General features: G+C 36.3%; 1 protein-coding gene across 1 annotated transcript in view; it reads right to left on the bottom strand.

The window, feature by feature from the left end:
- The window catches only part of KIF26A (kinesin family member 26A), a gene marked incomplete at its 5' end in the record, with an annotated part of 36,632 nt that extends 14,643 nt beyond the window's left edge, over positions 1 to 21,989 (bottom strand). Inside the window, 7 exons of the mRNA XM_029286154.1 lie at positions 66 to 228; positions 711 to 870; positions 2,367 to 2,550; positions 2,801 to 3,063; positions 4,922 to 5,015; positions 7,532 to 7,738; positions 21,806 to 21,989. Of these exons, the coding sequence (XP_029141987.1) occupies positions 66 to 228; positions 711 to 870; positions 2,367 to 2,550; positions 2,801 to 3,063; positions 4,922 to 5,015; positions 7,532 to 7,738; positions 21,806 to 21,989 (1,255 nt within the window). The remainder of the gene's footprint in view (positions 1 to 65; positions 229 to 710; positions 871 to 2,366; positions 2,551 to 2,800; positions 3,064 to 4,921; positions 5,016 to 7,531; positions 7,739 to 21,805) is intronic.
- Positions 21,990 to 26,969: the final 4,980 nt, after the last annotated feature.

The raw sequence follows: 26,969 nt of genomic DNA, 5'->3' as shown, positions 1-26,969 counted from the left end.
TTGCGATGAAAGTTAACAAAATTCTTTCCAAATTGTAAAATATTTATTTGTCTGTGCATACCAACCTTGGATTTCTTCTTCCTCATTCTGTGGATACGAGAGGCAAGTTGAAGTGTCATAAGACTTTCTGCATAACTTCCCAGGGAATCTGATATGTGGGCTAGCATGGTTGTTCTGCAGTTGATATTCCCAAGTGATTCTCTTAGCAGCATAGTCAGTTTGTTATCCCTATGAAGCATGCAGAAGTAAACAGTGGTTTGAAATACTTCCATTTCTTGCTATTATTTTTCCAAGCAGTCTATTTCTCAGTGATCACAACAAATTAATGAGTAAAAAAAAAATATCTCAGGTTCAAATGAAAATTTGTGATTTTTCAAAAAAAAAAAGGAACAGGCAATCTAATCCTAATTCTACAAAACAAAAACCAGCTTGAGTTTTATTTTAGACTATTATCATTGCACTAAGAAGAAAGGAGAATTCTGCTCATTAGCCTTCTGATTTTTTTTCAAAGTAATCAATTTTTTCCCCTAATCAAATAACTGACAAAAACAGTTACATGTCTCAGGTGAATCATTTTGAGGTGTTCACATGAGAAAAAGGAAATAAAAATTGTAATGCATCATTTCCCAGTCATTATATGACATAGCTACAAGTTAAATGCTAAGACTCTGAAAGACATGACTCTATTACACACAGAGCAATTCACTTACTTGTATGGCACATGCTTGGCACCATTAATTAAGGCCAGAATAACACTGCCCAATGCAGACAGAGAGAGGGAGAAGGAACTTCCTCCATCTCGACTTTTGCTTAGCACTTTTTCACAGCTTCCCAGGTCAATGAGATGTAAACGACTGCGTCCACCTGACACTGAAAAGCCATAGGAACACAGATATATACTAATTCAAGTCTGTTAGGATAATCAAAAATAAAATGGAAGGAAATAAAATTCTGATGGAAATAGAAGATAAGTACTATTGCCTATTAAATGACTGCATGATGGACAAAATCAAGCAAACCAATAATAATGTTCAATAATTTACTAAGAATCCTTTGAAACTCTTATTAATTTGTGAACTAATAGTTGCTTAGTTCTGGCCATGTTTTAGAATCAAAAAGATGTGAACAAAATATTCTGTATATGTCTATATTTAAACAAGTGAACATATATACTGTATGATTGACAGTAGGAGTTTTAAAACCAAACCAATGAAATCAATACATTAGGAAAGCATTTCTTGAATTCAAATGTTATTTTTAACTGTGCAGATCTCATCACTGAACTTAATATTTTAACATTTCCATTTACAGGCAAGAAGCAATAATCAACTTCAGATGACATAGCAATAACAAACCTTGCTATGGACATTGATAAAACTGGGTAACATTTCCTAAAAATTCAGGTCAGGGAGAAGTAACTACAGGCAATATTTGACTTACAACTGTTTAGTTACCATTCCAAGTTATGGGATCATGGGATCAAAATTTGGGCACTTGGCAATTGGCATCTACTTCTGACAGCTGCACTGTCCTGGGGTCATGTAACCATCATTTGTAACTTTCCCAGCCGGCTTCCAAAAAGCAAAGTTAATGGGAGAAGCTGGATTCACTTAACCACATAACCACTGTGTGATTCACTTAACAACTGCAGTGACTTAACAACTGTGGCAAAAAGGTCATCAAATGGGGCAAAAGTCATTAACAACTGCGTTGCTTAGCAACAGAAATGTTGGGCTCAATTGCGATCGTAAGACAAGGACTACCTGTATCTGTTAGTTTCCCACAGCTATCAACATCTAGCAAACATCTCGTGCAGAAATATCTCTCCACTTGTGTAAGAGGCACACGTTTCTAGTTATATTTTAAATCCCAATGGGTTAGCAGCTGGACTTTTTAATAGACACGAAGATATGCATATTCCAATTCACACAGCTTTCTATCTAGTTGTCCACTGACATGGCACAGTAGCTGCGATGGCAGTTAAAATGGTAACAACAGAACCAGAAAGAGAGTGATTTCAACTCCCTACTCAGACATGAAGCTTCTTAAGGAAATTTACACTATTTATTAGCTTTATTTTATTAGGCCATTTATTAGACTATTTATGAGCCTAAACTACTGCAAAAAACTTTTGAAAACAGGATTGGGAAGGGGAGCCTACATGTGGACCTGATCTTTTGGAGCAAAAGGTAAAATACTGCATACTAGGTTTTCAAATTAGATATTCCAAAAAGCAGTCCAATTGAAAGCTTTCTTGGCTAATACAATCAGCTTCAGTGTTGACTTTAGTTTTTGATAAAAATCAATTGCACTTCTTTTGAAAAATCAATGCAAGAAGAAAGAGATTTTGAGCCAAATCGACATACTTCCTCCTTTGCCACTCTTCTCCATACGGTATTGATATATGTGAAGTGTAAAAAACATGTGCGAATTCCTCCGATCTTCTTCATCACATTCTGGTTTGCTAGTACTCCTGGCAGCCAGCGCTGCATCGAGGAAAAAAGCTGCTTTCTCTGCTGTTGGAGCCCTCAATTCGCTTTGATTCTGAAGCTGGAATATAAACAAGAAAATGACTAATTAAGAGGGAGAGAATGATCCCTGCTTCCTGAACAGGGGAAGACTCAAGGGTGCTAAAAGAAACAAATATGTACGCTGTGGGACTGGAGATTAAAAATGAAAAAGACAATTAAAATATATATTTTAAAACTGACGGATGAAAGCATTTCAGGGGAAAAAAAAGAAAAGAAATGTCAGGAAAAAAGAAAAGGGCACACTTCCCACCTGTCCTGAGATTTTATACCTGTGTTCCACATATCGGATCCTCACGTAGGTAGACCCCTGGGGACTGTCCATCTTGAAGACTGCCGGTGGCTACTTCGGCTAACAAATCCTTAAGGTTTTCATCTTTGCCGCTAATCTCCACAGCAGATACTCGAATTGAGAAACGAGTCCCAGTCTTCTCTTTGCGCTCATTGATTAACTTGAAGAGCCAAGAGATAGCACAAGGTACGATGCCAAGGCTCTGTGTGGAGTTATCTTTTCCAAACATTGTGTAGGATTTGCCTAAAATGGAAAGCAAATGGAAATGTAATTGGCCCACTAAGCACATTACTTTAGTTGTGGTGTCAGAGTTTTCTTATTCGGTAGAAAGAAGCTTCTCCTGTTCTCTTATTCTGGCAAGAATCTGTTTTGCTATTTATGTTTTGAGAGAATTCACATGCACCAAGATCAACAAGTGGATGATTTATGCGTAATTAATAAACAAGTGAACTTCTGGAACAGCTGACTTGCTGGTGAAAGGAGGAGAAAGGAAGAAGCAATAGTGTTTGTGAAAGGAATGAAGCCACCCATCCCCACCCTCCCCCACTGTTTATCTTCCCAATGCAGAGAATGGGTCTTGTCTTTCCTCGGACTACAAAAAGAAATGGAGGAAAGAAAAAAGCTGCCTCATCTTCTCTCATTTTCCAACAAGTCTGTTCAGGTGGTCAATTGTCTGGCTGTCCTTAATGCAGCCACCTTCCTCCTAAATATTCCGCTAAAGAATCGTTCACATTTCCTGATATTTCAAGGAAAAGCAAATTAATTCTTCACTCAAAAATCTTGGGGGGAGGGGGTATTATATTTTTTAAGAGGTCCTAGTTAGTGGCAATAGTTGTCATCTTAGGCTGATGAAAGCAAATGATCTAATTCTGGGGTCTTTTGGTGAATCCAAAGCTCTCTGCCCTTCATTTGAGACCTATAATCAGTGAGAATAATTAGAAGTAGCTCTCATAGAATCACAGAATGTAAGGACTGGAAAACAACTGGAGATCTTCTAATCCAAGACCCTGACCAGTTCAGGAATCCACTAGTATAGCATCTCCAACTGGTCTTTTCTTCTCCTGATTAAATACATTCAAATCCTCAAATAATTCCTAGTTAATTTTTCTTCACCTCTTCCCATTGGTTCTTCTCCTCTGGACACAAGTTTGTCAAGGTCTTACCTAAAATCTAACATCGAGAACTGATGGACATTTAGAATATTCATGTGATTAACCAATGTAAAATAAATAAGACTTATCTTGATCCTTGAATTACACTTCTATGAAGGCAGCATTGCATTTAAATGGCATTTGATTTCTGCCACTCAAGTGCTTTGAATTTATATTGGAGCCTCATGATGGATATTCCTCCCCACATTGGCAGAGTATTTTTTTTACCACTTCTTCCCTATTCTAGTTCACCTCCAAAAAAGCTAGGATTTTGTATCTTAAGACATGTAGAAACATTTATTAAATTCCGAAGTTGAATTTTCTATATATGGAAATTCTAGCAATCTCGAAGGTGATTTTCTAACTGAGGAATAAAAGTAGGCTATAAGTAGATAACATCTGGTTTACAGAAACAGAATACTCTCTTTATACAAGTCTTCAGATTATAACCAATGGCACACACCTTAATTGACAATGGGAGAGAACAGGTGCAAAAAGTAGCTTTTACATATTTCATTATTAATCCATCGGTACTTAATTAATTCTTCCATTCTTTGTAACTTTGTAACCAATTAATTTCTGCAAGTTTTTTGCTCTGTTTGAATTGTGTTACACCTGTCCCTGAAAAAATCTGTTTCTAAAGAACCTGATAGATGCACATAAGCTACTTTTTATCTTTTATTCAATTGGGTTTTTTTAAAAGAAAGAAAGAAAGAAAGAAAGAAAGAAAGAAAGAAAGAAAGAAAGAAAGAAAGAAAGAAAGAAAGAAAGAAAGAAAGATTGCACAGAACTTAAAGTCCCAGTATAGAAATAAAGCAGGAGAAGTTTGCATAACTAATTAAAAAGAAATTCTAATCTATTCATGTAGTCCAGGTTTATTGTTCCAAGAGCTGACAGCATGTAATTGCCAGTTGACATAGTAATTAACTGTAATGAATTTGGGAGCTCACCAAGCTTGACATGGCCAAAGCAAAAGATGCAACCATCTGCACCATTCACGACAGACTGGATTACTTCTGCTACTGTTCCAGAGCACACCTCAGCCTAGTGAAGAAGTTGGAAGTCAGTTAATAAGCATGGACTTGCATTGTGTTGTTATTTTTACATGACAATGGTTCTTAAAGCAATATAGTTGCACATTTCATAGCACTAGTCACACTATTCTAGTGTCTATATTCCACTTTTTTCCAGTTAAACCTATTACATAAGCCACAAATGATTTCCTATTCCTCTAAAGAGGGTGCTATGGCATATCAATTCCATAAATTCAATGGCAAAGGAAATGCTCACCAAGAAACATAGAATTAATGTAATGTCTCATCATCCATCTTTTTTTTTAAATACTAGCAGATCATGCACTGCCAAGGAAGCTTAGGAGAAGCAAGCAAACTCGAGCAACCCAAATGAAATTTTTTGGAAGTTTTCTGTTTTAATCTTAATGATGACAACCACATCTCTTGGCACACACACAGAGACACAAAGGGCATGCTTTTAAGTCTCATCTGTGTGCTGGGGAAAGAAACGAAGAGGAATGTTATTCAATGGGGAGAAAACAAGATTTCCTTTTTCCCAAATGTAATGGAAGCACAGGAAATAGAAGTCTAAATTACATACACATGTTCTGTTACTACTTTTGAGTTTCAGATGCATGTGTCATCTCCTGACAGCTTTATGTTTTCTTTACCGGCCAGAGAACAATTCAGGACAGCAACCTTCTGCTATATCATATGTATTTGGCCTGGTTCTCTTCAGACAAACACCAGCTCCTGCTTCCACCACCACTATGCTTCGTTGCCATTTTTCTCTTGACAACCATAATTACAGCCAAGGGTTATACAGTATCTATAATATGCTGTAAATTTAAAGCTAACCAAGTTGCCACCTAAACTAACTTAAGATCCTCATTTCAGATAAATATTATGATAAATATTAACTGTCTCAACTCATAAAAACAATGTTCAAATCAACGGTAAGCCCACATTTCAAATTTTGATCCAATAGAAAACACAGATGTGTTAGTTTTATACCATATGCAAACCATAAGCAGCTCTAATTCTTAACCAAAATCAAGGCTACTTAAAAAATAGAGGGGAGATTCATGTCAGAACAGAAAGGAAAGGGAGACATAAAACCCACTGACCTGACTCTATGTCTCCATCTTAGCATTATAACATGCTAGTGGAATATTTCATCTAACCAGATACACTGACAAGATACATTTACATACCAGACTTAATTGTATTACTGAACTAACTTATTTTCTGAGTTTCCACAATATACTGTATTATATTCTAAACAAACGGTCCCGGGGAGGGGGGAAGAAGGAGTTGGGGAATCCAATGTTCATTCACATGTAGATGAATACCAGACAGCAAGTTCATGATATATTGGGCACATATATATGTGGAAATAAAGCATAGCTGATTTCTTTGTAATGTTTTAGTACATTTTCTCTTTATATTCACGCCATCTGAACGTGAAAGGAAGAAGGGATGGCAAGAATTATGGAGAATGGTGAGTTATTTCTTAGTCAGAGAAAAGAAAAAAGACAAAGGAGGAATGGGAGGGGTGCTCCATGGTGGTTGAAGGAGAGCAGTCTTCCTAATTCTGTTCCTTCTTTGTTTTTATTGCCATGAATTGGACTATGTTGATACAGAAAGCAACAAAACTGGTGAAACACTCACAGTTGTACTTTCAAAAACAGGTTATTTCAATCTTCCAATTGTCTCCAATGGGACACTATAACTTGTGTATTGTGAAAATCCTACAAAGTCCATTAGAAAATCCTTCTAATGAAGGGTCCCAGGGCATCTTGTAAGACATGTGCTAAGGGTGCTACTTAGGCCATTTTTGTATGGATATGCAATGCAATTCTTCCAATGTACATGCATAAGACTGCAGGCCAAGAGTCTGTTTTAAATATGGGTCATTGTTCCACAGTCATGCCTCATCTCAAAGATTGGCAATGATGAGCAGCCATTTTTTAGGGGGGATAGTTGGCCACCACATATTTTCTCAAAGAGGCCTGTCTATGTTTTCTTGAAAACAATATGAAAACCATTGCAGCATTCCAGATTTTCTCAGTTCCTATGGGCTAGGTAGAGATTATGGGAACTGAAGTCAATATACTTTGAAAAAAACTAGACTATCCAAAAAAAATTAGACTTCCACAATCAACAAAATATTTGGTGATCTCTCATAATGGTACAGATAAGCCAAAACCTATAAATACTATGCTATAACTAAGACTAAAAAGGGATCCTATGGAAGTCACAAGTTGTATGTATATGTTGCTTTAAACCACACAAGAAAGATAGTAGGAATATAATCACTGAACAGAATTACCTCTACAGATATTGCTTCTTAATTTCACATCTGGGCTAAATTAAAACAGCGTGAGGCCTTGCAAACTGACTATTAATTAGCATGCCTTCCCAGTAATTAAACCAACTAATTCAAAGGGAAAAAAATACTGTAAAAGCAGGAAAGAACTCTCTTGCCAGAATTAAATGCCATGGCAGAAACTCAAATTATGAGCTTTATATACTCAGCTTTGGTACCTGGGAAGCATCCTGAGGGAACACTGCATCAAAAGCAAACATCTTTGGGACAGCCACAGCTCCTCTTCGGTGACTTGCATTAGAGCCACTTGTAGATGGGTCATAAAGTGTGATCTGCTTTTTTCGTGAATCTACCTTCAGAAATGACATAGATTCCGATGTGTCGTGTGTTCCTTCTGACGGGCAAATTCTCACCATCACCTTCACCTAAAAATCATTTAAAATATAGATTTTAGTCTAGTTACAAGTAAATAATAACACTGTATCTCAAATCCTTGGTTTACAGTGCCTATACAGATCTGAATGAGACCATGAGTCTATCTAGCTAACTACTAAACTGTATATAGTAGCTGACAGAGGATTTCATATAAGAATCTTTCTGAGTTCTTTCTGATTTTGACCTTTCATATGCACAGCATGTCTTCCTCCACTGAGTTACAGCCTATGTCTTAAGCTTGAATTAATTAGCCTGCCAAAAAAATATATTATTGGTCATATAATTTCAAACACAAGGTTTTCCCACAAAATCTTTGCATATTCTACCACTTGCATCAGTGTAGGTATTTATTACAGTGAGCTTCCACACATCATGTTCAGAACATTATACAATAATGTACAAAGCAGAAATAAAAAAGGCAAAAGTAGGTAGCCTTGTGCATTCATGTTTTACTCAGTCTAAAACATATGGAGGAATTTGCTATTACAAGTATATAATGACAGCTGCTGTCTTCAATGGATGTAAAGAGGGAAAAGACAAATTCATGAAAGATAGTTCTACCAGTGGTAATGAATCACAAGAGCTAAATGCGACCTCCATGTTCAAGGCAGTATATCAATAAATATTAATTACACTGCAGTGCCAGCATTATGTAATGTTTAACACACAGGATTTGGGTGAGAAAAACTCAGATTCAAACTCTACTCAATTACAGAGCTGGAGAGATTTTCTCTCAGTCAGAGACAGAATCCTTCTCCCTGTTCCAATTTACTTTTTGGACTCTTCAGATAAAAATAATATATATGCACAAATACTGCATACCTATATTTTCTATCCAAAAATATGCTGAATTAACTGAAACATGTTGAAGATAGAAATAGATTTCTAAAAAAGAGCACCAGTTCAGAGTGCCTTGCCATCTCTAAATATATTTATCTGTCCTATGAAATATTTCCCAAAGTACAGATCTGAACATTATTTTTATGGAAAACATCAATGTTAATTATCTTCTGAAATCCTCTTGGCTAAAAACACTTACTACCACAAATACAATATTCATCAAATATATTAGCTTTGGGAAGTCACTATCTTTTTTTTCGCATTTAGGTTTCTTCCCTGTTCCATCTCCCCCATCATCTAAATGTGATATGAATATGGCATGACAGTCCTAGAAAATAACTGAACCTTAAAATAAAATAAGCAATTGCTTCAAAGTGAAAGTAAGTATTGTAGGTGACACATTCAAGACTAGTTTCCAATAAAAGCTGCATGAAGCTACTACCAGTGTATGTTAGAGAGGTTCCTTCGACCTTGAGAATGTTGCCAAGGGGCCAAGTAAGTATCATTTTCTGTAAATAAATATACAAAGAGGATATCAATTCAAAAAATGCACTGAAGTATAAGGAACTATAACTATGAATATTCTGTTTATATTTGATAGGTGGCATTTATCAATGCTACACCAATGCTCACTTCAGTCATCATGATTTTACCCTGACTTAGGAGAATGTTAGATAAAAACAGCAGAACAAACTGATCTTCTAATACAACTAAGTTTATAAAATACAGTGAACCAAAACTGACTTTCTCAACAACTAGAATCTAACGAATTATCTCAATCAGGCATGGTCTTCAGTTATGCTACATGAAAAAATGTCACACTCATAGCATTTATATCCCTTGGTTTATCTAGGAAACAAGAAAAGACTATTCCAGCCCAATTAAATGTTTCTGAGACATATTGGCAGGGTTGAAAAATACAATATCCAAAAGAGCAAAATGGAGAAATGGAAAGAAAACAAGAACCATATCCTGACTGCAAAATTTGAATCAGGACCTGACAGGAATTGGCCACAGAAATAAGTAGGATATGCCAATCCCTCTGATTATACAGTGAGAAAAAAACATTGCTTTATCACAATTCTAACTGTTCATATCTAAGAACTGGAATTTGAAAGGACAATTTGCAAGCCTCCCCACCTCCTTTTTTAAAGAAACTGATCAGTACAAGAAATACTTTCCACCCTGCTGCTCTTAAACATGGATGCAAATAGAAATAATAGTAAATCTCTTCCATTCAAACTTCATGGGCTGGGGAACATATACTTTTGCATAAATATATAATATCAAGCATAATTCCCAATTTTTTGTATGCCTGTGTATGTACACCTATGTGTGAGAAAGGGAGAGTGATTGAGTGATTGAGTCTGATGTTCAATACAGCAAACAGATTAACAGTAAATATTGTAAAACGTTCTAGCCCTGCTTTAGATAGAAGAACAATTTCTCCTATATTTATGTGAGCAGTTAGCCACCTATATATTACAACCCAAAGATTAAGACATATTCTTCGCTCCAAATCCTATCAGTTCTCTGTTGTATCACAAACAAGAACCAGAAAGAAGAAAGGAAATGCCCTCAAAATAGCATGTTCCATGTGATTGTGGATCAAATACATGGCATCTCTCTTTCCTTTAATTACCTATCCCACATCTGGAGGGAGATGTGAGGCCATCATTAGATGGGGTGTTTAAACTAGGTAACCCTGAAAGGAGGAGGAGGAGGCCAGAGATCAAAGGGAGATCTCAAAAAAAAAATTCTTTAAACCCCACAGGCCAATAACTAGATACTGATGAAAACCCTGCAATCACTATTCATTGCTTTAGGGATGAAGGTGCTTCCCTGAAGGTCACAATCCACTCAATCAACAACAGCAAGAGAGAGAAAAAACTCAGGCTGGTTATTGCCATGCACTTACGTGAAGCAAAGAAAATAAAAGCTATAGATGCAAAAGCAATGGCACAAAACTAGCAATTTCAAGGAAGAAAAAGAAGATGCGTAAGACATTAATTTACGTAATTCACTGCAAGCCAATATTTCTCCCACAGCGATGCAATCTCATTTGTGCACACTGAAAGCTACACAAATTTCAAAATATGAATACACCAGACCTGAGATGTATTCATTTTTGTCCATTTAATTATTTATAATTAATAAATCTTAATTATAGTAAGATTAGTTTTGTATTTCTCCATTTAGTGGCAATGAATGACCTCATTTTAAGAGAAAAGCACTGCAGATTCTCTACAAAAATTCTCAGATATGTCTTAAGAAACTTAGAATTTGTACATCTCTTGCACAAAGTTGATCTAGTCATGCAGATAAAGATACAAAGTTCCTGCTATGCATCGTTTCACACCAGATGTGTGAGCATACATGATTTGAATATAAAAAAATCTTCTATTTAACTAGGAATTATCAGTATCTTCTTTGAACTTACCTCTGCCACTATAACATCTGACCAAGCTTAGGAGATTTCAAGAAAAAAAATATACAGGTATAAATATCTATTTTCTCATCCATCTTTTGTTCCATAGTGGTTAATCAGCATTTAAGTGAAAGGATCATAAAAGAGGAGCTGCTGTTGAGAGCCTGCTTCTTTAAAATCATTGTTTTAGTAGATGAGAAGCTATGTTTCAAATACACTATGGATTCATTTGTCCTAGCAAATGAATCCATTGCAATATAGGAAACCCCTACCCCCAATGAGGAATATCACACTGAAACTGGATGACTATGCAATGACAACAGAGATGGATCTGACTATGAACAAATTCACTATACTCCCACTACCTCTCTGACTGAGGAATAGCAATAGCATTTGGACTTACACTATACTGCCCCATAGCACTTTACAGCACTCTCTAGGCCACGGGTGTCCAACTCGCCACATCACGTGACATGTTGTGACGTATTGCGACTCTTTTTGCATTGCTGGCAATGGGGTGGGCGCGGCTTCGGTATGATGAAACCGGCCCACCGGCTGGCAGTTTGACACCCCTGGTCTAGGCGGTTTACTATGTATTTTCATAATGCCCCCAACAATCTGGCTCCTCAATTTACCAACCTCGGAAGGATGGAAGGCTGAGTCAATCTTGAGCCAGTCAGGATCGAACTCCAGGCTGTGGGCAAAGTTTGCCTGCAATATTATACTTTTAACCACTGTGCCACCAAGGCTCTGAGAAAGATTAAGGGGACCCCTCAGCTTCAGAAAATGAATCGATAAAACAAGACAGATTTGATTTGTGAAAGCAAAATTCATGATGTCCTACTATAGGTTCCCTATAGTCTTGTACACTTTCCTGAAATTTGGCAGAAGCATAAGACTCCGAACACTGCTGACTAATTGGCTCCCAGGGCCCCTGGAAATATTAAAGTCATTCCTTGAAACATTACCAGATAGTCAGAACAAGCTTGTGGATACCCACTTTAAACAATACTTGGAAAAAATTGAGATTATTTTCCTACAGAAGATACGGTACCAGAATATTTCCCCCTCTCTTTTTTTTAGGTTTTTCCTCCACCAATGAAATTGGATTTTCATGAAAGAACAAGTGAATAATATCAACTTTTATTTCGGGTGACTTTAAGGGAACTATACAGAAGAGGGATTGATCTGATAACAATCACATCCAGATAATCCAGTTAGATAAATAAATCCTTTGGGCCAACTCTTTGTATTGATATTTATTTCTCTGTTGGCAAGTTTAAACATGCAGTTTAAGATTTGGTCCTCTCTGCAAATGGTTTTGAAAAGAGCTGCCAATTGCTGACAAATGCAGATATTTTACTGACTGGAGACTTTAACACCAGAATTAATAAAGATATTAACAATTACATCAGGAAGACATAGGAAAGCCCAGAAGATGAGTATTATCTGCCTTGGTTCTCCATGGACAAAGTGCTAAACAAACAAGAGGTTGCTTTATTCAATTGGTTTTTTAAATTTGGGTTCTATAATCCTCAGGATACCAAACCAGCATTATTCAATAAAGGAGAATATTTGAGGCTCATAGCAGACAAAAAGCTCTAATGAAGGTCTTACAAAAATGCACTGAACTTATCGTGATGACAGAGAAGGACAGGTCTACCTCCCAAATATATGCTGAGAACAGCATCAGCATATACAATGAGGACCATCCAGATATTTGAATGTAAGTTTCATTTTCATGAAAAATCAAACTCTGATAAACTGAGCTTGAGTTCTCAAAGAAACAAACATACACATGTTTGTAGACATGTCTTCTCAAAATAGATTCCCATCACTTGGTAAAACTTCAAGGTGACAGTTGAGGATGAGAGAGTGTAGGGTTTACCTCCTCCTAATCTTGAATTCTATGTCTTTTTAAATCACTTTAATATAGTTTCCTTGTGTTTTGTTACAGGGTAGAGAACAATATGACAGTCATATATTTCAAGTTGTTGGTTATGTTAACTGCATGATCATAATCAGCATGTTTAGAAATCAAGCTGTAAGGGTTCTTCTACAAACCAATTATAATTCCTGCAAATTATCCTAAAACAAATGCATGCATGGCAGCCCTTCTAAGCATCCTCATAAGAATGGATGCTTGTCTTTATTCATGAGGCTGTCTGTATTATGCAAATCACACAACTATCTTGCTAATTAACTGCTTCAGTAATTCATGTGGGTTTAAACATGGTAGGTTAACATTAAACTGCTGAACTTCTCGGATTTATACATTTCAGTATGAGTCCAAGAGAAAAGTGCTGGTGGGTGTGGTGTTCAACGGGATTAGTGAAGGAAATCCTACCACTGTGCAAAACTACCCTTTTAAAAATAATAAAAATAACTGGGAGACAGAAGGTTACAGAAACAACATACACACTTTGAAATGCTTCTATTCCTGTCATTTTAACGGCATGTTAAGCTGATGCTGAAATGAAAACAAATCAAACGAATACTCTCTTAAACATTCACATACACATATACAACAAAACATGTAAAGCAGAGCCCCCCAAACAAATTTAAATTTCATTTTCATTTTTTGAACAATTAAGACTGATATAAACACATATATGGAAAATATTATATCAAACACAAAAGCCAGAAGGAATGCAGGAAGTTACTATTTTTACACTAAATTAGATTACTGTCTTCTCTACACTGATTGCAAATGAATGTGCAGGTTTTCCAGCAGTTTTTTTTTCCACTTCCCCTTTTAGAATCTCCTACGTGTAGGACACATGTATTATTATTAAGCTATAAAGCTTTCTTCCTTGGTTTCCTGCACTATAGGTGCTGCAGCCTGCAGCAGTATTTTGTAGGTGCTCAAAATGCTAGGTGCAATGTAGAAGCACAGGCTGGGCACAGGAAAAAAATACAAGGGGGAAGTCACACAGTGAAACCCCATAACTCAGCCATGCAACTGGCACGTCAAGGCTTCTCATGCTAAATAGTGTCACCCTCCTGGAATGTCTATTCACCTTAGAACTTACTGGGGATACTCACAAAGATGATAAAGGGTCTGAAGGTTAAACTGTATGACGAACAGTTGCAGGACCTAGGTATGTCTAGCCCAGGGGTAGGCAACCTTGGCTCTTTTATGACTCGTGGACTTCAACTCCCAGAATTCCTGAGCCAGTCCACGAGTCATAAAAGAGCCAAGGTTGCCTACCCCTGGGCTAGCCTATTGAAGAAAAGGATCGGGGCGGGACCATGATAACTGCCTTCCAGTACTTGAGGTGCTGTCACAAAGAAGAGAGGATTGACTTATTCTCTACAGCATCAGAGGGAAGGACAAGAAATAATGGGTTGAAGTTTGTCAAAGAGAGACACAACCTAGAAGTAAGGAGAAATTTTCTGACAGAGCAATTAATCAATGGAATAGCCTGGGGTTGTAGGTGCTCCATCACTGGAGGTTTTCAAAAATAGATTGGACAACCACTTAACTGGGATGGTATAAGACTCCTGCCTTGAGGAGGGGGTTGGGCTAGAAGACCTCTGAGGTCCCTTTCAGTCCTATGATTCTATATTCTATTCCTTTGAGGCCATGTCAGGCTTTCCAGACAGGGGCAGCATGGAAATGGACTTCAGCCTAGGAAAACTGTTGAGAATATGAATATTACTTAATATTATATCCTTTCAAGATTTGGGGGGGGGGGTATTTTCTAATATAATCTAAATAATCTACATTCATGAGAATCTTTGTGGGCCCCAGTGAAGTACAAACCACATCTAACCTTGACCTGCTTTGAAAAGCTAGCTGCTATAACCTGACATCCAAGGAAGACTTCTTAACAATGCTCTTAGGGAATAGCAAACCTATTTTGATAAGACTCCATTTGTTCACCCTTATCCAGCTCAGAGTTCCAGACATTGGTTCAGGAGATTGAGACTATAACTATTTTTATTTCCAACATGAACTGGAAATAACAAAAGAGTTGAATATTCTGTATTTCAATAAAATTGAAAATATTACTTTTCAAGCCTTAAATGGTTTGGAATTGAATTACTGGAAAGGTAACTTATATTACCTGTATCAATTATCTGCACTTCAAGATCAAGAATTGCAGTTCTTTTTAGCCTCATTTGAAGTTTGTTAAAACTTCTCATCACTTGAAGAACAGTCCTAAAGGCTGGTTTGTTTAGTTAAACATTTAGTTGAATGAATTTTATTGCTCTCAGCAGGCATCTAGTTAGAGCCAAATATAATCCTAATATTTTGGAAGTGACTTGAGTTTTAATTTGCACTGGATTTAAGGCTGATACATGATAATATGGGTAAACTCTTTAATAATGCTGACCCATCAATAAGCAAACAAATAAATGTGGGCCATAATCTCCTAGGCTGAAATCAGATATTGTATCATTTTTCTGAAGAAAGGAGAAGCAAATGGCAGCCCTACTATTAGTTCTTTGGGTGATTTATAGTAGATTTGCAAAGGTTTCCAACTTTTAATGACTGAATGACTAGATTACCTCCAAGGTCCCTTCCAACTTTATTATTATTCTTATTATTCGTAGTAGTAGTAGTAGTAGTAGTAGTAGTAGTAGTAGTAGTAGTAGTAATATTGTAACAAGAACAAAACCAAATGTTTTCCCTCTTACATTATATTCCTGATATCAAGAACATATGGTCAGAAACCAAATTTCTGCAAGCAAACAATCAAGTTCAGAGAGGACTCCACAATTCAACTCTGATTTGATCCAGTTGTTTTTCTTCCCTTATTTTCTCTTATATGAAAATTTTAAGAGGCCTGAAAAGGATATAACAACCCCATTCTGCTTCTGCTTCTGCACTTTAAGGTGTTCCCATCTGAAATCACCCACAGTCTTACCACTGACTGAGAAGAATATAACTTGTAGATTTGGTCCCTAGATATTCTTCATATACTGCACTGCTTCTGCTTATGGCACTTTTATATGCAAGAATTGTTATACTAAGAGAACAACTATTAAACTTTCTTGGGAGAACCTAAAAGAAGTACTGTCACGTTACTCTTTTCATATTATAGTCTATACTAAGTGACAATTGATTCTCTTTTCCCCAGTGGCTGGCATGAAACCACTTTTTTAAAAAAGTAGATACAGAATGAAATACAGTATGTATTCCTTGCAACTTTCCACCTTTTGATTCATTCATTAAAAGCATTCACAAGAGAGACTATGTATTTTCTGTGCATTAATTATCAATACAAGACAATAAACAAAAATCAGGTTGGTTTATTATTATATTATTACTTTATATCATCATGGTAAACTTCATTTCATCTGACTTCAATCCTATAATGGAGATTACTATTATTCTAGTTTTACAAAATGCCTTAAGGCTTTAAAGTAGAAGGAAGGAAGGTGGTGACCAAATCAGATCTAGACATGATCTGAAATGATTTATACTGAAAATTACACTGAAGTTATTAGGAAACAAGTAACAATAAAGATGACAAAGTTAAATAGCTATTTGTTATCCATCCAACAACTATCATAAGAAGAACTGATGAGGACATACAAGCAGTTGAAGAAAGTCTATGTGGGGTTAGTAAATTGTGTTCAGTTATGGCTGACGAGAAGAGATTAAAAAATCAAATATTTTAAAAAATGAAAGAACTAAATATATGATTTCTCGATATATTAAGTGATGGATTTTTTTCTTGGTTCCCATGCATACACACACACACAGCTTTATATTGCTTAAAACAAAAAGATAAATAAATTCCTTTAAAGCACTTGAAGACAGTACAAGAAGCAACGGATGGAAACTAATCAAAGAGAGAAGCAACCTAGAACTAAGGAGAAACTTCCTGACAGTTAGAACAATTAACCAGTGGAACAACCTGCCTCCAGAAGTTGTGAATGCTCCAACACTGGAGGTTTTCAAGAAGAGACTGGACAGTCATTTGTCTGAAATGGTATAGGGTTTCCTGCTTGAGCAGGAGATTGGAGATTGGACCAGAAGAACTCTGGTCCCGTCCAACTCTGTTATTCTGTTATTCTTTTATTCTGTTGTTTTAAAAATTGAAAGGATTTTCGGAATAAAACTAACACCTCCTGTTAGTCTGGTAAATGACATTAAATTACAAAGCATGTGCGGAAAAGAGTTCAAAGAAAAATAATGTTTTGCATTGAAAAAAGTTATCTACAATTCCAGAAAGAGGGAAAATAAAGTCAAATTAGAATGCAGAGCACCACTTGTAAAAAGGATGTCTTTTTTTAAATACCACAATCTGATGAATTATCTTAAGTAGCACATTAATGTCAGAAACTGAGCATAATCTAATTTCTTTGGATCACAGTACTAAATGGCTTTCAAACATCTTCCTTACTAGTTTGACATTAAATTTAACAGTGCTCAATGAGACTACACAAAGAAATTATTCCATTTTTTTTAAATAACAGAATGACAGAGTTGGAAGGATCTTGGAGGTCTTCTATCCCAAACACTTGTTCAAGCAGAGACCTACCATTTCAGATGAATGGCTGTCCAATCTCTTCTTAAAAACCTCCAGTGTTGGAGTACCCACAACTTCTGAAGGCAAGCTATTCCACTGATGGATTGTTCTAACTGTCAGGAAATTTCTCCTTATTTCTAGGTTGGTTCTCTCCTTGATTCATTTCCATCTGTTACTTCTTGTTCTGTCTTCAAGTGCTTTGGAAAATAGCTTGACTACCTCTTCTTTGTGGCAGTCCCTCAAATATTGGAACATTGCTATCATGTCACCCTGGTCTTTCTTTTCATTAAATCAGACATACCCAATTCTTGCAACCTTTCTATGTATGTTTTAGCCTCCAGTCCCCTGATCAACTTTGTTGCTCTTCTCTGCACTCTTTCTAGAGTCTCAACATGTAGATGCAATATTCCAAATTTGGTTTTACCAAGGCATTATAAAGCAGTACTAACATTTCTTGATTCTATCTATCTGTTAAAACAGCCTAGGACTGTTGACTTTTTTGGCAGCTGCAGCACACTGCTGGCTCATTTTTAAGTTGTTGTCCACTAAGATTCCTCTCACAATTACTGCTATTGAGCCAGGTACCATATATTCTACACCTGTGCATTTGGTTTTTCTTACCTAACTGTAAAACCTTACTTTTCTCAACACTGAATTTCATTTAGTTAGCTATATGCCCAGTATTTAAATCTGTCAAGATCCTTCTGGATCTTGAGCCTATCTTCTGGAGTGTTGGCTGTTCTGTAGATGACAAGGGCAACTTGTCATCTACAAATTTGACAAGTTGCCCTTCTATCCCCTCATCTAAATCATTTATGAAGATTTTGGGCCTAAGGCAGAACCTTGGGTACCCCACTGCATACTTCCCTCCATGTAAATGCAGTTCATTAAGGACTACACATTGAATGCAGTTGGCCAGCCAGTTATGAATCCATTTGGCTGGAGAATTCTGGGAGCTGAATCTATCTTCATGTTGCCGAGGTTGAGAAACATGGGTTTAGACAAATTATAGAATACCATTCTCCATAAATTTTAATAAAATCTATCAGGGAAATCATAGGGATGCTTCATACTGACATCTTCATAGTACATTGTGTCATGCAGGGACATCCACCAGGAGAGTCAAAAAAATCAAGATGGTAGCTGCAATGATATGATTAAAGCTGGAGGGAGTTGCATGCATTAAGTGTGTCATTTTTTTAAAAAAACAGGGTTTCAATTGTGTGGTCGTGGCTGCCATCCTGATTTTTTTAAAACACATACACTCCAATCCCTGTGGTGTTATGTAATAATTTATTGAGAATCTTCCAACTACTTTAAGCGGAAATAATTCTTGCCTTGCATATTTTTAATATTTGTCAGCTCTCTAAAGAGGCCTAAAATGACCTCAAACTAATGAGAGGGAACTGAAAAGTGTAAAAGCTGGTGACAAATCTAGCTGTTGTTAATGACACCCTTTCCAGTTCTATAATTCTGAGAATAAATTCTACCATAACTGAACTTAAATGTTAATGCGACTTATTTTTGAGGTCTCCCAAAACGCTCACATTTTTGAAGTTTAAAGCACTAACCTTTTCTCTTGCTCAATCACAGAGCAAACTTTTATCTGACAAGGTAATTTAGAAATATGTACACTGGGGAAAAAATCTTGCAAGTTATATATATATATATATATNCCTCCCTCCCTCCCTTTTTCCCTTTCTTCCTTCCCTGCCTGTCACTCTGTCATTATCCTACTTACTTACAGGTACTTCCCCATGCCTCCTTACTTACTTCCACATTCCCCCTCCTTCCTTCCCTCCCTCCTTTCCTCTCTCCCTTTCATCCCTTCCTTTTTCTACCCTCTCTTCCTTCTTTCTTCTGTTCCTTATATCTCCCCTTCTTCCCTCCCTTTCTTCCTTCCTCCCTCCTTCCCTTTTTCCTCCCTTCCTATCCTTCCTCTCTTCTTCATTATCTTAGCCATTCAGAGTTGTCTTGAACTGTAATAGATAGATAGATAGATAGATAGATAGATAGATAGATAGATAGATAGATAGATAGATAGATAGATAGATAGATAGATAGATAGATAGATAGATAGAGGCAAATAAACAGACATATGATAAACATCTTCCTTCCTCCTTTTTCCAAAGTTTAACAATCTGCATTAAATATTCCAGAATTTCAGCTGCAAAATGGAAACCTTAATATTTTACTTTATGAGACTATTCTCACATCAAACTCTTATGTTGTGCAGATATATCTAGAACTAATAAAAATAATATATGTAGTTCAGAATTGAACAATGCACTCTTTAGAGCTCTCTAAGTTTGGTTGTTTTCCTACAGACATCTTGTTACACAACAGGGTAATATCCATATTTTGGCTGTATGATTCTAAGTGGCATATGTATGGGACTGTTATAGTTTCTGGACACTGCATTACAGCATTCCATGCATATGGCATCCCATACAGTGGTGGGATTCAGCTGGTTCGCACCAGTTTGGTAGAACTGGTAGCTAATTTTTTGTTGCCCAGGTCCACAACGGACTTCCAGAAGCAGCATCCACACAGAGAACCGGTTGTTCACATATTTGAATCCCACCACTGATCCCATACATGCAACCAAAAGTATGGATCCAGTATGTAGAAGAAACCTCTTGTCATAATAAAAAGGAACAACTAGAGAAGACATGAAACTATCAACTTCTTCAAAAGGATAAAATTCACAAGGGAAGAAGAAAACAACAACATACAAGATATTTTCATCAGCAGAGGAAATGGTGGCAAATTAGAAACAAGTCTATTGTAAGACTACCCATGCAAACCAAATGCTCCATTACCAAAGTAACAACTCAACCTCCCACAAGAGGAGCTATGTAAGAACCCCAGGAAAAGGAAACAGATCATCTATACATCTTCCAGCAAAATGGATATTATTAAAACTTGCCTGACCATACAACACACTACAGTACAACCAATGCAAACTATGAAAAAGATAATACTGTGATACATCAAAAACATCTCAAAACCAACCAACTAAAGCCCTCCAAATCATCTTAAGTGAATCAAAGATCCAGTAGCCCAAGAAATAAAAACAGGAGTCATTTACAACATACAGTGTAAGGACTGTAACAGCCATTATGTAGGGCAGACAGGCATATGACTAGCAAAACATATCCATGAACACCAACTAGCAGACAAAAGACACAATGAAAACTTCTTAATTTATCATTAATTTGCTTTCTTTGGGGTGGGCCTTGGAGGCAACTCAGGAGTTCAAGACCACCATGGCAACCATGGGCCTATCCTAGGTCATTCATGAAACAGTGGCCACAAACCAGACATCATCTTGTCAGAGCAATGGCAACGTGATCTGAGAGGGGAGCCACCTCTGTGCCTTTTGTCATAGTTAGATCACATCCTGGTGACTTTGAGGTTCTTATCGCCCTCTGAAGGGAGGTAGCACCTATTGAACTGATCTGCCTCCAGCAACTGATGGATTTGGTGGGACTCCAAAGGAAACTGAGGGTTATACCTGAAACTCTGCTGCATGGTCCTACTGAGGCTCTGGCCCAGTCTAGAACTGGGAGGTGTCCAAGGCCTTCAGTAGAATCAGACCTGTGATCTCTCTTGGTCCATTCCTCCCACCACTCCCCATTGTTTATAGAAGAACTTAGGGAGATGAAAAGGGTCAAGAGACGTCTAGAGCGCCGCTGGAGGACGATGAGGAATGAATCTGAATGAGCATGAGTTAAAGCCGCTATTAAGGCCTACCTTGGTACCGCAGCAAAACTTCAATATATCTGTGCTCATATTGTATCCAGAGAGTGACACTACATAAGGGATCCATGGGTAAGGAGGGGGGGGGGTGCGAGAAGTTAATCTTCAGACTGTGCAGAAAAATTCTGCACAGATAATTTTTACCAAATAACTTCCACATAATCTTAGACATAAATATGAAAAAGGGAACACCCATATTTGAAAAAGGTTTCCCAAAGTTTCAGCGTAGTCCTAACAGACCTACTATTATCAATGTTTCAGCATCTCTCCAAAAGCTCTTCTTTGGGACAGCTTTCTTTGCAGCAGCTTTCAGATGCAGCTTAGCAAAAAGGTGCCAACTGAAATTAAAATTTATGTCCATCCACTATCATGATCTGCTTCTGAAATACCAGGAATCTGTAACCATGGATTACATTCTTGTCAACAAGAACAAACTGTTTATCTATATTAGATCAGATTCATTCCAGTCAGAATACATTTGGCTATCCAATTCTTCATTATTATTGAAGAAGCAACTAGAGAATTAACAGAGATTTAAATACCTTTCCAATTCCTGGGTTGTCTTTGACTTTTGATACAGCTCTTAAAAGGCATGGTGGTGCTGGAGGAGGATACATCTGTAGGATGCCACTAAAATTAGTGGCGTAGAGAGAGACACCATGGGAATGCAGCAAAGGTGCATGATGCTTCTTTTTCTTTGAGGACAGGTTAAGTTTCTGGGCAGCTCTGAACAAAACAAGGCCAAGAAAAAAGTTAGCATTATTATATACAAAGAGAATTAATATTGGTATAAAACAGATATTCAGCACCATGACCACTTGTTTAACAAAGCAAGCAATTTTACTCTATAATTAGATTTTATAAGAATTTAAATGTCAGCAATAATAGAAATAGATTAAAAAATGAAATGGCAAGATATTTGTGTAATTTTTCTCTCTAAAAGAGTTTGTTAGATTCTAACTTTAAAAAAAAAACTTTGGCAGAAGCCTAGAAGAATCAGATTAAAGTCTGCCAGAACCTCAAGTCATAAAATGCTGAAAGAATCCAGTTATCATTTGCAGGGCCAGATGGGCTTTTGCTGTTGCTAACATTTATACAAAAGTTACATTAATTCGTATCCTAACAAGGTAAGAGACAAAGCAAAAACTTTTGTCAAAAGCAAATTAGTTGTACTGAAGCTTGCAAACCTTCCCCCTCCCCCAAACTATGTGTAAAAATCAAAAGAAGGATGGAAAGTTTTGGGGGCAGAGGGGAGGGATAAAAGAGGAAGAGTGGTCTAAAATCAAGTCCAAGGCTGCCACAGCAACCAATTGGAATTTTAGCAGCATGGTTATGTGTAGGGTTATAAAATTTGTTCTTAATTTCACTATCTCATATAAAAAGAAAAATGCATTGAAGGGCACTTTTTAATGTTCCAAACAGTAGCACATTAGTTTGAAAAAAAAATTGATTTCCATGCACAAAAATAGCTAGGACTACAAGCAATGGAGAAATCCATCTAATTCCAGATCAAGCCATTTACCATGTGTTCATTCCACTCCAACTCACATAAAGCTCATATTAATCCATACAAAACAGGCATTTAAATTTAAATATGCCATAGCCTTGCCTTCTTTCAAAGTTAGCATTCTAGAAGTCAGTTATATTAAAGCATTATTTTGGTATATTTGTAAAGATGAAAACTGAATGGCAAAATTTGAGAAGTGAAAAATCTGAAGGATAACCACCTCACAAGCCCATGCATCAACAGCCATGCCCTCTTGAATCCCTCAAAGGCCAAAGAGAGAACACACAATGTGGTCCCTGGCCAAAATTGCCTATCCTTTCTTTAGGCTTAATCTCCATCAAGAATTGTGTTCTGCGACTCTTGATTATTCCCCATTTCCCACCCCATCCTCCACCCGTAGGAATACAAATATTTTTTCTCTAGCATTCAGATGATGTTTGTTTTGATGCATAAGCAACAATGATCATTCCTTAACATGCAATTATGTATGAACAGAACAATACACTCATTTTCCTCTTCCTTGATCTTTTAACTTATAACCATGAAGTACATGCCATTATTTTAAATTGTAAACTACCTTGGATACATTTAGCAAAAAGATGATTTAGATAAATTACCTTATTGATTGGTTTATTTTCGGATATCATACGTAATGATCCTATTAATTCCGACTGAGAGTCAAGTAAGATGTTTGTATTATATTGTAGACGGGTGTTTTCTTAAACGTTCTATATAAGATAAAATCTTATATCGTTCCTAGAGAGAACTCGTGTTTTATACTCGTATATTGTCGTTGTTTTATAAACTGAAATGCAGCATGAACCAAAGGCCACAGCAAATTGCTTTGATAGCACAATTTAATTTGCATGATGTTTATATAAACTGATTGACAGCTAGTACAAGAGTGTCTTGCAATTCTGAGATACTATTGATGTATTTCTGATACTCAGGGTTAAGATTGTTCTCTATGACCAAACAGCCTTGAAATATTCACTGCTTTATAAAAAGACATCTCCATATTTTTGATGAATAGGGAATATTATGCATATTTTAGCTACCATAATATGTTGTAACATGGAAGTAACAAATAGGAAAAAAAATAGCTCTAGAGAATCTTTTCAATGCTCTATGATGGGATACATGAAATCCTGATAGATTAATGATTGCTTCAGTACAGACTGCAGCTAGAGTCCCCTTGAGAAAAATATATAAAAGAGAAAAAAATGCCTAGATTGAATTACGCATCCAATGTTTATTCAGACACCCAGGCTGAGTGTTAATAGCCAGATACATTTAGTGCTCACAAGGGAATCCACAAATGAAAGATGTAGGTCAGGTATACAATAAAGGTGTTAGATTTGCAATAAAATCCAAGGCTACAATCTAATACTAGATTAAATTCAAACCAAAATAATTGTCAAAGGGAGAGCCAAAATTAGTTGGCATCTGATTTGAATTGACTTTCTTAAAAATTGAAATTTAGATTAAACTGTATTTCATTTCAATTCTGAAATAATGTTATAGAAACTATTTTGAAGTCCTTTACAAGTATACTTATGAGCCACACTTAAACAAGAAAGCTTTATTCCCAAATTTGATTTTGGCAATATATCATCCTTATAATATGACCAAACCCTATTCTATGCAACTTTAAATATGTACCTAAATATGGAATCATCAAAATTGTAAAAAAAAAATAATAATCATCAGCATCTTTATTTAAATCAGCAACATTACACCAAAAGAAACTGAAACAAAAAAGTATTTAAAAAAATCTCAAACTGGAACAAGTTTCCTTTAGTATTGTATTACACTGCTCTACATGTGAAAATAAAATACAGGTGGTCCTCAACATACAGCCATTTCTTTAGCAACTGTTCAAAATTATAACAGCAATGAAAAATGTGACTTATAACTAACTCATACTTACAACCATTGCAGCATCCCCTGTGGTCACATGATCAAAATTCAGCTGCTTGGCAGCCAGCATATATTTCACAAGGGCTGCAGCATCCCCGGCCAAGTGATTGACTATTGGCAACCTTCCCAGCTGGCTTCTGACAAGCAAAGTCAATCGGTGCAGCCAGATTCACTTAACAATCACATGAATTACTTAACAACTGCAGTATTTTGCTTAACAACCATGGCAAAAAAAGACTGTAAATCTGCCCAGACTCACTCAACAATCACCTTGCTTAGCAATTCTGGTCCCAACAGTGGTCATAAATTGAGGACTGCCTGTATGTTTAGTAAATAACGTGCCTATGTTGACAGGACTGCAGTTACCTTTTTTGATTGAACTTATATTACATTTCAGAATAAACAACATTACGCAGGTCACATCAAGAAAAATCAAGAAGCACTAGTAGCTGTAAGAAAAAAAATCAATTTCTACCTTCCCCTTCCTTTCAGCTCATTCACTTTTCAATGTTTTGCAATGTGGCTTTCATTCATTTTTTTCCATACAACTAAATCACCTCAATAGGCTTACTTCACATTGATCATTCACTTTTGTATTCAATCCACATTCATTCATGATCTATTTATTCTTAACTCTATATCTTCTTGATTTATAACAACTCCTACTGAGTGCAACTTATTCTTGTTTGTGTTTTTCCTGACATACATTACATAATTTCCACTTCCATATAACAAAAAGCTCAGAAGCACACTCTTGCAAATGTTTTACTTCTTTCAGCAAGTAATCAGTCTTCACAACAGACCTCACAAAATTCACTACCTTTCTACCAGAGTTTGTATATTTTTAAATTTCTCAATTTTCACATCTTCACTAAACATTCTATCAAAACAGACAAATTCATCTACTTGAAAGTATTCACTCTATTTTGTCTGTTAAATTACCCTTATCTGATTCATTAATTTTCTGATACATACTTTTCATTGCAACATGTAATCTATCTAATAGTCATTGCAAATTATTTGAGTTCTCATCCAACAATATGCCATTATCTACATACCAAAGTACACACATGTTTATGTCTTCAACTAATGCAACTCCAATGACACCACAAGCATCCTTATACATAATAAATATATTTTAAAAACCAAGGGATCATCAAACATCCTATCCTTACTTCCTGCTCAACAGGAATCATTCACTGAACATTTAATTTATTCTCCAAAATGATATAAATTTGCATAAATCATTGCATAATTTAGGCCTATTCATTTTATCATGTGTTCTCTAAATCAAGGAATATTTTTTGTTTTATTTAAAATGTGTTTTATATACTTTTATGTACCAACATATGGGGGAAATGGATTGAGAAAATCCCATTTTGAGCCCATTGATTAGGCAGTTGTATTGATAAATTTTCCTTTACATTTCTCATTGGCTAAAGTATTTCCTTCATAGAAAAAGGAAGCTTCTAATCACATTTCTTTTTGTCCACTCATCATTAGACATAATTCTGAATGGAAAAATATGGAAACGTTGTTAGGAGGACAGTTCACACACATATTGACGCACCATTGCACTCATTTCACATGCAAGTAAAGTTATGCTTAAAATTCTACAAGCTAGACTCCAGCAATATGTGGATCGAGAACTTCCAGAAGTACAGGCAGGATTTCGAAGAGGCAGAGGAACTAGAGATCAAATTGCCAACATACGCTGGATCATGGAGAAAGCTAGGGAGTTCCAGAAAAACATCTACTTCTGCTTCATTAACTATGCTAAAGCCTTTGATTGTGTGGATCACAACAAATTGTGGCAACTTCTTAAAAGGATGGGAGTACCAGACCATCTCATTTGTCTCTTGAGAAACCTATATGCAGGTCAAGAAGCAACAGTGAGAACTGAACACAGAACCACTGATTGGTTCAAAATTGGGAAAGGAGTCCGGCAAGACTGTATTCTGTCACCCTGCCTATTTAACTTATATGCAGAGTACATCATGAGAAAGGCAGGGCTAGATGAATTAAAAGTTGGAATTAAGATTGCCGGGAGAAATATCAACAACCTAAGATATGAAGATGATACCACTCTAATGGCAGAAAGTGAAGAGGAACTAAAGAGCCTCTTGATGCAGGTGAAAAAGGAGAGTGCAAAAGTTGGCTTGAAACTCAACATTAAGAAAACCAAGATCATGGCATCCGGCCCTCTCAATTCCTGGCAAATAGATGGGGAAGAAATGGAGGTAGTGACAGATTTTATCTTCCTGGGCACCAAGATCACC

This window comes from Protobothrops mucrosquamatus, unplaced genomic scaffold, assembly GCF_001527695.2.
Source record: "Protobothrops mucrosquamatus isolate PMUCROS unplaced genomic scaffold, P.Mucros_1.0 scaffold2988, whole genome shotgun sequence".
Classification (NCBI taxonomy): domain Eukaryota; kingdom Metazoa; phylum Chordata; class Lepidosauria; order Squamata; family Viperidae; genus Protobothrops; species Protobothrops mucrosquamatus.
The sequence above is the reverse complement of the archived record's forward strand: the minus strand, read 5'-3'. Positions and strand labels throughout refer to the sequence as shown.